The sequence below is a fragment of the Eumetopias jubatus genome, unplaced genomic scaffold (assembly GCF_037043125.1).
Source record: "Eumetopias jubatus isolate StellerSeaLion01/CBP00866 unplaced genomic scaffold, mEumJub1_p1.0 scaffold_6, whole genome shotgun sequence".
Classification (NCBI taxonomy): domain Eukaryota; kingdom Metazoa; phylum Chordata; class Mammalia; order Carnivora; family Otariidae; genus Eumetopias; species Eumetopias jubatus.
In genome coordinates this window covers 51,727,758-51,740,850 of record NW_028274812.1, presented here as the reverse complement: position 1 = coordinate 51,740,850, position 13,093 = coordinate 51,727,758, and the positions used below count along the sequence as shown (strand labels likewise).

The 13,093-nt window shown below is 37.7% G+C and overlaps 1 protein-coding gene across 1 annotated transcript in view; it reads right to left on the bottom strand.

The window, feature by feature from the left end:
• AK9 (adenylate kinase 9) overlaps positions 1-13,093 on the bottom strand; it is a 126,763-nt gene that overhangs the window by 54,834 nt on the left and 58,836 nt on the right. The window contains exons 19-21 of the mRNA XM_088024266.1: positions 11,477-11,635; positions 9,025-9,042; positions 193-264 (exon numbers count right to left, since the gene is read on the bottom strand). Coding sequence (XP_087880392.1) covers positions 193-264; positions 9,025-9,042; positions 11,477-11,635 — 249 coding nt within the window. The remainder of the gene's footprint in view (positions 1-192; positions 265-9,024; positions 9,043-11,476; positions 11,636-13,093) is intronic.

Genomic DNA, 13,093 nt, shown 5'->3' with positions numbered 1-13,093 from the left:
TGATGAAAAACAGTACTATATGCTGGCTACATACATTTTTAATGTAATAAGCTAAATTAATACATATGAGCTGGCATACAACATAGAAAGAAACAGGTAGGAAGTTGGTACTATGCCTAAAATGAGGGACTGGACCCTTTCTAAAAGAATATGAAAAGTATTTTCACACACTAACTACTTTTATAATCTAACCTGTTTCAGATAACTCTTTAGTTTCTAGGCCCTCTTTGGATCCTTTTGAAATCTCTGTTCCAACTGTAGTATCTAAAAGAAATCTAATAGTTAGTGTTTGAATTTTAAAACATTATTCCTTTATTCCTTATGAAATTTTTGGCACAAAGAAAATTTCAAAACACAGTTTATTTGTATATACTACATCTAAGTGAAAATACAGTTCCTGTTAGGTAAAGTATGGCATTAAATATTTAATAATATAGGGCAGAAAATGAAGAATATTTAACAATATATAAAAAGACATGGACCAAAATAATAATTGACACATGGCACATATAAGTCTGATGGATAACTATTGTTAAATATCATTCAAACTTCTGTTCACATGGCATCAGACTAGCAGTTCCTGATTATTTCTTTTAATTTCTTAAGATACCCATGGAAAACTCCAAAAGATCATAAAGCGGCAAGGAAAGACAATGATATATCAAAGTCCCAGCTGTGGGTGTAGGTGTGGCAAAACTCAGGAGAATCTCAACAATATCATTATAGAAGATACAGAACAAACACTGTTTTCCTGGATGATGTAAGACATGCCTCACATGTGGATTCAGCATAGATGGTTCAGGGAAGGAAGAATTAATTATCTATCTTCTCACCCCATAGTCTTTCCTAGTTCTGAGACACAAATTTTGTGTAGACCAAATTTATATTTATATAATATTATATGAAAAATAATATATATTATATATATCTATATCTATAGAATATATAATTATATCAATTATAATTAGAATAATATTCTATTAGAATATTCTAATATAATATTCTAAATAACATTAGAATAGATTCTAATTAATAATTCTAATTAATTCTAATAAATAGAATTAATTCTAATTAATAGAATAATAGAATATTGGAATATTCTAATAAATAGAATATTCCAATATTCTAATAATATAATTATATTTAATTAGATTTACATACAGAGAATAATATATAATTAAATATAATATAATAAAATTATATTATATTTAATATTTACATATCTAGAATAATATTCTAATATACTAACAATATAATTACATGTGATTATATTTACACACATATATATAACACTGTAACACTGGAAACTGTCTTCCAAGCTAAAGTAATAGTTGGGTCCTCTTTCTACAGAATTCTATAATTAATACTCAAGAGAGAGGATGTAGAAGAGGACAAGCCTTGGGCTGGTCTGGTGGTGACGTGTAATTGTAAGATGCTCAATTATTTAAAGAAAAACATTATAAATGATGGCAAAGACAAGAACGTCAAGAATATACATCGGGAATTCTAAACTGTCTTAGTTTCTCTGACTAATTACGGAATGCAAGTCAGAAATGACGAAGATTCAGCCACAGTATAGAAGAGACAGACAAGATGAATACTTAAATATCAGCACTTGAACTAGGTCAATGCACATGAACTTGACCTTCAGGTCTATGTTGGAGAGTACCAGGCAAAACATTAAAGTGAAAGGCATATATGGATATGTATGTGTGTGTGGGGTGGGTGGGTGGGTGTGGTTCTTATAAGTACTCTACCTACCCTTCCTGTTGTCCTACTCTACCTGCTAGAGCTGGATACAGTCTCTTCCATTGTCAACAACAACAAAACAACAAGGCCTATGAAAAGATGTTATAATGAAGGGAAAGAGAGTAACGATCCAAAGATTTAGATGAAGAATTGATTTTGAAAAAGAATTCTTATATAAAGCAGAGTAAATTTTAGAAAATACATGCTGGGTGTACTCAAAAAGCACAGGAGGACGACATAGCCTATGAAATAGAAATCATGAAGCAGAAAGAGAGACCAACTTAAGATAAAGGTAGAAATACAAGAAAGTTAGTTGCAATTAGAAAACAATGGAAGGAAATCTAAAATGCAATAGCAGAATTCAAATATGTATCAGAAGAGAGGCAATAAGAAGCAGAAAATAAATCTCATATGGAGGATAACAGTTCTCCAAAGAATACAGAGAAAAAGAACAAAGAGATAAGAACTATCAGGGAAAAGGAGATTAATGTGGTTGAGAAACAAAAACTATCTAACCAAAAATAATAAAAAGTGATCCTGAAAAAGGAATCAAGCAATAAATGAAGATGCAATTGAAGAAAACCATTTTGAGCTAGACAAAGACTAGTAGGAAGATAAAAAGAGCTCACTGAATTCCAGGAAAAATCTCTCACATACTAGTAAAGTTAAAAAAAAAAACAATAATGGTATTGAAGACTATCTTTTCAGCATCCCTGAAGAAAAGAAAAAAGAACACAAATGAAGCAATATCAGATTTTTCCTTGTGAAGACAATAGTACAATCTCAACATGCAGAATTTTGAGAAGAGAAGGATATGACAGTAATTTAGTAGCATCTAAATTGTTTTTCATGTGTGAAAGCAACAGATTTACAAGAATGCACACAATATACCACCCTGGATACTTAAAAAATTATTCAAAGATATAGGTCAGATGATTAAGAGAACTAAGAATCAAGACTAAAATCTCAGGAATGGAGAGACTGTGGAATCTGGGAAACATCCCAATGGAGTTATCAACAATCCTAATCCCAAATAGCTGCAGAAATTCATGCCCAGTTCTAGTGGACTGGAAAGGACAGGCCTTTCCTAGTGGATGTGTCCACTAGTGGGCATTCAACAGTGTGGAGGAGTTGTGTCTCTTATAAAACTATCTGGAGGAAGTTTATCAACAATTTCTTTTTTTTTTAATTTTATTTATTTATTTGTCAGAGAGAGAGGGAGACACAGTGAGAGAGGGAACACAAGCAGGGGAGTGGGAGAGGGAGAAGCAGGCTTCCCGCGGAGCAGGGAGCCCAACACGGGGCTCGATCCCAGGACCTCGGGATCATGACCTAAGCCGAAGGCAGACGCTTAACAACTGAGCCACCCAGGCGCCCCTTATCAACAATTTCAATATGAATAGTCATAATCTATAAGAATAAATCTGTGGTAAGACTTAAGAAGTGTCCCAGAGGAAAACTCTCTTAGGCTTGAATCCAGTCAAGTCAAAACAAAACAAAATACCATGCTTAGAAAAACTGAAAGGAAATATGTCAGAATATTAAATATTTATTGCCCTTTGCTGGCAGAACTATGTTCATTTTCTCCCATCTTTCTATTTGTATGAATTCTGCATTTCCTATAATTAACATAGTATATCAAACTTGACTGGATATCTGAATGATTTTTATTTATTTATTTTTTGAAAAGATTTTATGTATTTATTTTAGGGAAAGAGAGAGTGCGTGTGAGTCTGAGCAGGGGTGGAGGGGCAGAGGAGAGGGAAGGGGAGAGAGAATCTCAAGCAGACTCCATGCTGGGCACAGAGCACAACGTGTGGCTCCATCCCACCACACTGAGATCATGACCAGAACAAAAATCAAAGGTAGGATGCTTAACAGACTGAGCTGCCCTGAATGATTTTTAAACACACAATTCAACATCAATTATATCAGAAAAAAGATCACTGTCTGATGGACATTTTCCAAATTTCAAGTTGTCTCTTTTCTATTTTCTATTCGTCTATTTCTTTATTCTATTCATCTATTTTCTATCAATTTATTGGTATCCACAGGTACCTCAGGGTCAGATTTTTTGTGAGTACAGTACCGAGCTTTTTCTATGACTTAAGGTGACCATTTATAAAACTTTTTTTCAGCCTAAATTTTTTTTCCTATGACAGTTCTCAACTGTCAGAAAGTATAAGAATCACCTGATGTGTTCATTAAGATGTAGATTCCCAAACTCCATCCTAGACTTACTGAACCAGAACTTGGGTGGCTTAGGAGCCTTCCAAATAAGAACCTTAGGTGATTTTTTTAAAGGTTTTATTTATTTGAGAGAGAGAGAGGGAGAGGGGGAGCACACAAGCAGGGGGAGGGGCAGAGGGAGAGGGACAAGCAGACTCCCTGCTGATCGAGGAGCCCAACATGGGGCTTGATCCTGGGACCTCTGGATCCTGACCTGAAGTCAGCTGCTTAACGGACTGAGCCACCCAAGCGCCCCTTAGTGATTCTTTTTTAAAAATTTATATGTATTTAAATTCCAGTGTAGTTAACACAGTGTTATATTAATTTGAGGTGAACAATATGGTGATTCCACAATTCCATACATTACTAAGTGCTCATCAAGATAATGGTGCTCTTTATCCCCTTCACCTATTTGCCCCATCCCCCTGCCCGCCTGTCCTCTAGTAACCATCAGTTATTCTCTATAGTGAAGAGCCTGTCCTTTCTTTTTTTCCCTCCTTTGTTCATTTGTTTTGTTTTTTAAATTCCACATACAAGTGAGATCATATGGTATTTGTCTTTGACTGGCTTATTCTGTTTAGCATTATACCCTCTAGATCCAAATGGCAAAATTTCATTCTTTTTGTTTAGTGGCTGAATAATATTCCAGTGTGTGTGTGTGTGTGTGTGTGTGTGTGTGTGTGTGTGTGTATCACATCTTCTTTATCCATTCATCTATAAGCTGCTTCCATAAACTGATTATTGTAAATAATGCTGCAATAAACATAGGAGTGCATGTATTCTTTCAAATTAGTGGTTTTTGTATTTTTTGGTAAATACTGAATAGTGTGATTACTGGATCATAAGGTAGTTCTCTTGCTAACTTTTTTAGGAACCTCCACACTGTTTTCCACATTGGCTGCACCAGTTTGCATTCCTACCAACAGTGTATGAGGGTTTCTTTTTCTCCACATCCTTGCCAATGTTTGTTATTTCTTGTGTTGTTTGATTTTAGTCATTCTGACAGATGTGAGGTGGTATCTCATTGTGGTTTTGATTTGTATGTTCCTGATGATGAGTGATGTTGAGCATCTTTTCATGTATCTGTTGGCCATCAGAAACTTAGGTGATTTTGATGCAGATCATTTACTGTATATACAGTAGTCCCCTCACCCACAATTCTGCTTTCTGTGGTTTCAGTTAACCATAGTCAGCCACAGTCCAGAAGCAGATGACAAGATGTCAGAAGGTCAACAGTAGCCTAACGGTTATGTCACAATACATACATCACTCACGTCACTTCATCTCATCATGTTGGCATTTTATCATCTTACAGCATCACAAGAAGGGTGAGTACAGTACAATAAGATATTTTGAGAGAGAGAGACCACATTCATATTTTGATTTTGGACTTTCAGCCTTCAGAACTGTGAGAGAATAAATTTCTGCTGTTTGAAGCCACTAAGTTTATGGTAATTTGTTAATGGCAACCCTAGGAAACTAACACATTCCCCAACAGTCTAATTGAAAACAAGCATTGGAGAGCAATGTGGAATTTAGTGAAAATTTAGTAAGGGAGCAATGAAGGGGACTTTATATCATACATCCTATAGCAGACACTGTTGGTAACTCAGTCTTCTTCCTGGCAGAGCTATGCTTTTGTTCTAGTGTTTACCCTTCCCTGCATGGCTGAGGAGGTTGACCCCATCTCCAGCTCCAGGAATTTATCCTGACTGGTATATGCCCAAAATGTTGGTTCCTTTCCTTCTCATATCAGGGGAGGGAATGTAACTATTGATTTTGAGAAAGTTAAGATTGAGTTTTAGCCTTATTTGGGGGTAGGAATCCTGAGCTCTGGACTTTTTAGAAGTTACATAAGGCTGACTGCTGGCCTGGTGATAATGCTGCTGAAGCATCAACTACTTGCCAGACAGCGTGCTAGGTGCTTTAAATAACATGCTAGGTGCTTTAAATAAAATGTTTCTATCCCTATAAAAACAATGTTTGGTAACTATTCCTAACCCTGTTTAATGAAGAACCTGAGGTGCAAAACAATGACATAAGTTGTCATATAGCAGCCAAAGTGAAATTTAAGAAATGTTAATGAGATCATATCGATTACCTGCACTTAGAGAAAGCTTCAAACTCCCTAAGCCTCTGGCCTTTGCCTCACTGTCCAATCTCATCTTCCCCTTCCCTCTTGCTCACTGTGCTCTGGTCACACTCCATTTCTTCCTTGCCCATTGAATTGTGCCCACCTCTGAGCCTTTGCAGTGGAAAGATCTTTGCACAGATCCTTTTCAGTCTTTCTGCCTTGCCTCAAGTATCATCTTCTCAGACAACACTCTTCCTTGGCCATAATGTTTAGTCTTGCCTCTTCCAAACCACCCCACTGGTCTCCACCTTGCTTATTCATTCAAGAAACATTTATTGAGCACGTACTAGATCCCAGGCTCGCTTTAGTGTCTTCATATATTTTATCCATAGCACTTACCACTATCATAAATTATTTTAGTTATTTACTTGTTTATTCTTATTCTTCACCATCGAATGACAACTCTTTGAAGATAGGGACCTTGACTATCTTGATCATTGCTGAGTTTCTTGTACCTAGGGCAGCGCCTGTTGTTTTGCCTGGCACTTAGAAGGAATTCAATAAATATTTGTTAAAAGGATGTATTTCCTGATGTTTAATAGCCAGCTTTATTACAGGACCGTGAAGTACTTGGAGTAAAGCATTGTGATGAGAGCTAATGGTTACTCTAAGCTCAGCTTCTTGCAAGTTCCATGTAATTTGCCTATACCTAACTAGTACATAAAGAACAATTTGGGAATGATCAAGGTGATTAACTAGCCTCTGAATGCATCTGAATGTAATGACTTTTAAAGCACTGATTCTAAGCAATACCTATGTCATTCCATTCTAAGAAGGCTAGAGTGACAACAGGTTTGAGATGAAGCTTCAATCTTCCCGAGTATTGACAGAGGTCATGATTACCTTGTGGCCCATGACAGAGGAAAAGATGTGTTCTCTAGCATGAGGCATAAAAATCCTGTTCTGGCTATGTATTAGTTTCCTGGGACTGCCAAAATATTGCCACAAACTTGGTAAATAAAATGAACCAATAGAAATGTATTCTCTCACAATTATGAAGGCCAGAAGTCAGAAATTAAGGTGTTGGCAGGGCTGTGCCACCTCTGCCGTGCTAGAGGAGAATCACTTCTTGCCTGTTGAAGCTTCTCTGGGTGCTGTCATTCCTTAGCTTGAGGCTGCATCATGGCAACGTCTGCCTCCATCTTCACAGGGCTTTCTGCTCTGAGTGCGAGTCTAAGCCCCTCTACTTCCCTTGTATACAGACAGTTGTGATGGCATTTTGGGCCCACCTGGATAATCCTGGATGATCTCCCCATCTCAAGATATTTAGTCACATCTACAAAGACTTTTCTTCCAAAAGAGGTAACATCTGCAGGTTCTAGAAATTAGGATGTGGACATATGTTTGGCAGCCATCATTACTCTGGATAAAGTTTAAAAATTCCAAAAGTAATGGATTTATGTTAGAATAGTTTTTTCCTTTCTTTTTTTTCATTGTGGCAAATTCATATACAGTAAAATTTACCCTCTTAACCATTTTAGATATACAGTTCAGTGGTATCTAATACATCCACATTGTGGTGCAACCGTCACAACCTTTCAGCCCATAACTCTTTTCACCTGGTAAAAGAGAAATTCTATACTCATTAAATAATAACTCCCCATTCTCCCCACCCCTCAAGCCCCTGGCAACCACTATTCTACTTTCTAACTTTATGATTTTGACTACTCTAAGTACTTCATATAAGTGGAATCATATGGTATTTGTCTTTTAGACAGGGCAGTTTTAATAAAAAAAAACAAAACTGCCCCCTTAAGTAATTTAGAAGAGAAGATTTTGTGGAAAAAGAGACCCTTGAATAGAAGAAGTAATCACTGGATAAACCAGATGCAAGCCCTTCTGTGAAACAGAATATGGTTCAATATGGCCAAAACAGACCCATTTTACAGAAGCAAACCTGCCCTGGAGAAGCCCAGTCATGTCTACAGTGTCTAGCATTGGGCTAGAATTGACCCTAACTAGAGTAGGACGCTGGCTTTAAAACATCCAAAGTAGGTTCCCTGGGGGAAATAATCAGATTAAAAGCAACAAACTAAATTGTCCCCTAGACCTGTTACATTTGTAAATACTAATTGTGAGATATTGCGGATATTGGAATTATGGGGATATGTTTGACATGTCATATTTAATGGATGTCATTTTCTTTTCTTTTTTTTTTTTTGGTATTTTATGGCCTCTCTTACAAAATGTAGGTGGGTGGAAGAATTGTTATCAGTCAAATTGATTAGGTATTGAAAAAAACAATGAAGTTTCTGGTCACACCAGTCAGATTGGCTAAAAATAAGTCAGGAAACGACAGATGTTGGCGAGGGTGCAGAGAAAGGGGAACCCTCCTACACTGTTGGTGGGAATGCCAGCTGGTGCGGCCACTCTGGAGAACAGTATGGAGGTTCCTCAAAAAGTTAAAAATATGTATGCAAAGGATACAAACATAGTGATTTGAAGGGGCACCCCCACCCCTTTATAGCAGCAATGTCCACAATAGCCAAACTATGGAAGGAGCCCAGATGTCCATCACAGATGAATGGGTAAAGAGGATGTGGTATGTGTATATACAATGGAATATGACTCAGCCATCAAAAAAAATGAAATACTACCATTTATAACAATGTAGATCGAGCTAGAGGGTATTATTCTAAGAAAATAAGTCAATCAAAGAAAGACAAATATCATACGATCTTACTTATATGTGGAATTTAAGAAACAAAACAGATGAACATAGGGGAAGGGAGGGAAAAATAAAACAAGACGAAATCAGAGAGGGAGAGAAACCATAAGAGACTCTTAACTATAGGAAACAAACAGAGTTGCTGGAGGGGAGGGGGTGGGGGGATGGGGTAACTGGGTGATGGACATTAAGGAGGACACATGATGTAATGAGCACTGGGTGTGATATGCAATTGATGAATCACTAAACTCTACCTCTGAAACTAATAATACACTATATGTTAATTAATTGATTTTAAATAAAAAACAAAAACAAACAATAAAAAACAATGAAGTTTCTTGGTAGAAGCTCAAGTCAATAGAGGTGTGGGACTCCTAAAAGGAAATTGTGGGTTTCATCCTGCTAACTCCTCTGTCTGGCGCAAGGTGATTTTATACTTATTGTCCCATAAAGCTAATGTCAACCTTGTAGTAAAAATGATCTTTGTTGAACTTGAGATTTCTCGTTGTAAAAATTCGTCTTAGTCCTGGTCCTTTTACCAGCTAACAGCAGGTTCCCAGCCCTTAATTGCTCCAGACTGGCATCTAGCTGCAGGTATCTGAAGACCATTAGTTTGTAGGATTAGTTTCTAATCTAATACTAACCAAGCTTAAAAGTATTTATGTGCCTCATTGCCACCACAGTGGGGTCCCCTATCTTGCTGCCTTAAGATCCCCTCTGGTCCTAAGAATGACTTTCATTGCACATAGACTCCTTCATGCCCTGCACTAGTCCACCAAACTGGACCTCTGAAGTAGAGCTGGCTTAATGAGTGTGGGACCTTTGCACTTGCACAAGGTCTTATGCTTAGAATGGTCTCACACTCAGATTAATGCTCTCTGGCTGTCATTTTGAAATTTTTAGTAATTTTACCTTTGAACTGTTTTGTAAGCAAAATCCAAAGGGGCTCCAAAGAGACAAAAGAGAGGGCATGTGAGCAGAGATATGCACAGTATGTGTTTGCCATCCCTTGCCCTCACGTTCTCATGAACATTCCTGATGCACTGTCATTACCATAGAATTCCAGGGGACCACATATGAGAGATGTAAGTGTGACCAACTGGTGGGGGGAAGGGAGCAGCCCTGAGAGACCACACTTTTCCTTTAAACTAGAACTTGCTTCAGATGCTGAAAAAGGTGATAACATTCAGAGACATGAATAACCAATAACTTTCTTACTCATGTTACTTTCCTGTATTAGCTAAACACAGGCTGAAAACGATGACATAGAAGGAAAGGAAAAGATGGGGCAACCCAGAGTTCCCTTTCTTTCAGTCTTTCCTTAATCATTAGTAAGCTAGAGAGTGTTGATAGAACATATGTGCATATTAAGAAGTGAAATAAAAAGCTCCGTTAGTTTTGTGCATGAAACTGGCTTGGTATTCTGTTAAGGATGAAATGCATATAATGGGAGCCTGGGTAGCTCAGTTGCTTAAGCGGCCAACTCTTGGTTTTGATTCAGGTCATGATCTCAGGGTTGCGAGATGGAGCCCTGTGTCAGGCTCTGCTTAAGAGCTAAGCGTGGAGCCTGCTTAAGATTCTCTCTCCTTCACCCTCTGCCCCTCCCTCCCCCACTCCTGTGCTCCCTCTCTCTCTCAAAAAAAAAAAAAATGCAATTTATGTCCAAGCTGCAAAATACAAATTGTGTAATTTTGGTGATATGAGTTAAATGCTCTTATATTTGCATTTAAAAAAATAGCTTTGTACAACATAAAGATAAACAGTAAAATTCATGCCAATGAATAAAATTTAAAATTTTTGTCTACTTACAATCAGAGAAAGACATGTATCATATGACCTCATGATATGAGGAATTCTTAATCTCAGGAACAAACTGAGGGTTGCTGGAGTGGTCGGGGGTGGGAGGGAGGGGGTGGCTGGGTGATAGACATTGGGGAAGATATGTGCTACGGTGAGCGCTGTGAATTGTGTAAGACTGTTGAATCACAGATCTGAAACAAATAATGCAACATATTTTAAGAAAAAAGAAAAAGAAGAAGATAGCAGGAGAGGAAGAATGAAGGGGAGTAAGTCAGAGGGGGAGACGAACCAGGAGAGATGATGGACTCTGAAAAACAAACTGAGGTTTCTAGAGGGGAGGAGGGTAGGGGGATGAGTTAGCCTGGTGATGGGTATTAAAGAGGGCACATTCTGCATGGAGCACTGGGTGTTATGAACAAACAATGAATCATGGAACACTACACCAAAACAAATTATGTAATATATGGTGATTAACATAACAATAAAAAATTAAAAAAAAAGAAAAGAAAAAAAAATTTTGTCTACTTAGAATTAGATTAATTAGCAAACAAAAAGCACCACAAAAAGCTGAGAGAGAGGCCATGGAAGAAAAGAAAAAGCTTTATACTTTAGTATGTTTAAAAGCACTTTTCCCTGCTTTTTGGACCATGGACTCATAGATTACATGACTGACCCTGCTCCTGACTGCCGGTGCCAGGGCAGAGATTTGGCTTTCCTACCACACTACAAACCATGTGATTTGGACTAAATGGCTGCTCCCTGGGAGCTCATGTCACCATTCCTCGCCTGCTTCCATTTTATTAATGTAGAAAAGACACAAACCCATGCATGTGCACACACAGACACACCCAATAGACAGGAGTAGAATGAAGGCATGGCTCTCAGTAGGGTCTAACCTGATTCAGGTTCTGTTTCAGGGACCTCAGGTGCTTCAGACTCCTCAGGTAAGGATCCCTTGGTGTCCTCGGCTACCTCCAGGGCCTCAGACCCTTCCTGAACTTCAGGCTCCTCGCCTTCAGTCTCTTCTTCAGCCTCCGGTTCAGCCTCTTCTACTTCTAGAAAAAATGAGGAGAAATAAATTATTATTCAGTTTAGGTCAACAAATATTTAATTGGGTGCCAGATAGTCTGATTGGTGCTGAGGCCAAAGCAAAGAATAAGGAATGGCCCTGCCCTCCTGGAGCACGGGGTTTGATGATGGAGACGGATACTTTGTCTACATATTTGATCTATTCAAATGTAGTGGCAGTGTGTAGTGCATGTACTCAGAATGCTATCGGAGCAGCAGCCTAAGGGTTTTAACAGTAAAAAACTGGAAACAGCCCAAAGTCCATTCAGTAAGGATAGGGATAGAACTACACTGTCTGATATGGAGCCATTAGCCACGTGTGGCTATTGGAACACTTGAAATGTGGCTAATCCAAATCGAGATGTGCTGTAAGTATAAAATACACAATGGATTTCAGAGACTTAGTTTGAAAAACTGAATGTGAGATATATTCAGTAATTTTTGCACTGATTGTTAAAATAATATTTTGGACATAGTATATTAAATAAATATAATTAATTTCACCTGTTTCTTTTTACTTTTTATGTAGCTACTAGAAAATTTACAGTTCCGTAGGTGGCTTGCGTTATATTTCCACTGGGCAGCACGAGGCTAGATTTAATGTATAATGATGGATTTTCTTATACCTGATTACAAATAATGGAATCAGTATGTCAAATGTAAATTTTAAAAGCACAATTCCAAGCTTTATGTAGTTGCATGGAAGTCTTTCAGGAAGAAGATGGGGTAAATGGTGTTAGAAAACCTATCTCCCAATTCCTTTTAATATATTCATTAAATTGAAAAAAAAGATATTTCTGTGCAGATGATATGAAAAAAAATAAATAAATGAGCCTGTTTTCTGGACTCCTGTGGAAATTACTCCCCCCAGTGAGTACCTTCCGAGACTATCTGGTATGAGATACCTTTGGCATCCGAATTTTTATCTGAATCTGGATGATTAAGCACCCAGAGCAAAGCAACTTAAAGTGTTCTTGGGGCACCTGAGTGGCTCAGTCTGTTAAGCGCCTCAGGTCATGATCCCAGGGTCCTGGGATGGAGCCCTATGTCAGGCTCCCTGCTCAGTGGGGAGCCTGCTTCCTCTTCTCCTTCTGCCCCTCCCCCCTTGTGCTCTCTGTCTCTCTCTCAAATAAATAAATAATAATAAAATCTTGGAAAAAAAAGAAAAGCAAAACATACCTAAAAAAAAAGAAAAGTGTTCTTATAGGTCTGGGTCTGTATCAGGACTACAGTGCATGTGGTTTCTAAGTATATGGCTCTTTTGTGTCATATAGAGGAATTTATGGTGATACACACAAGGAAGAAGCAGCATTTGCTGAATCCTACTAGGGTTTGGGATGAAGTTATATGCTGTACAGCAAAAACTCACAATGTATCTCTCATAGTAAAAAAAAAAATACTTCCAGTATGCATCCATGTAAATTATTTATTTTGAATTCTTATCC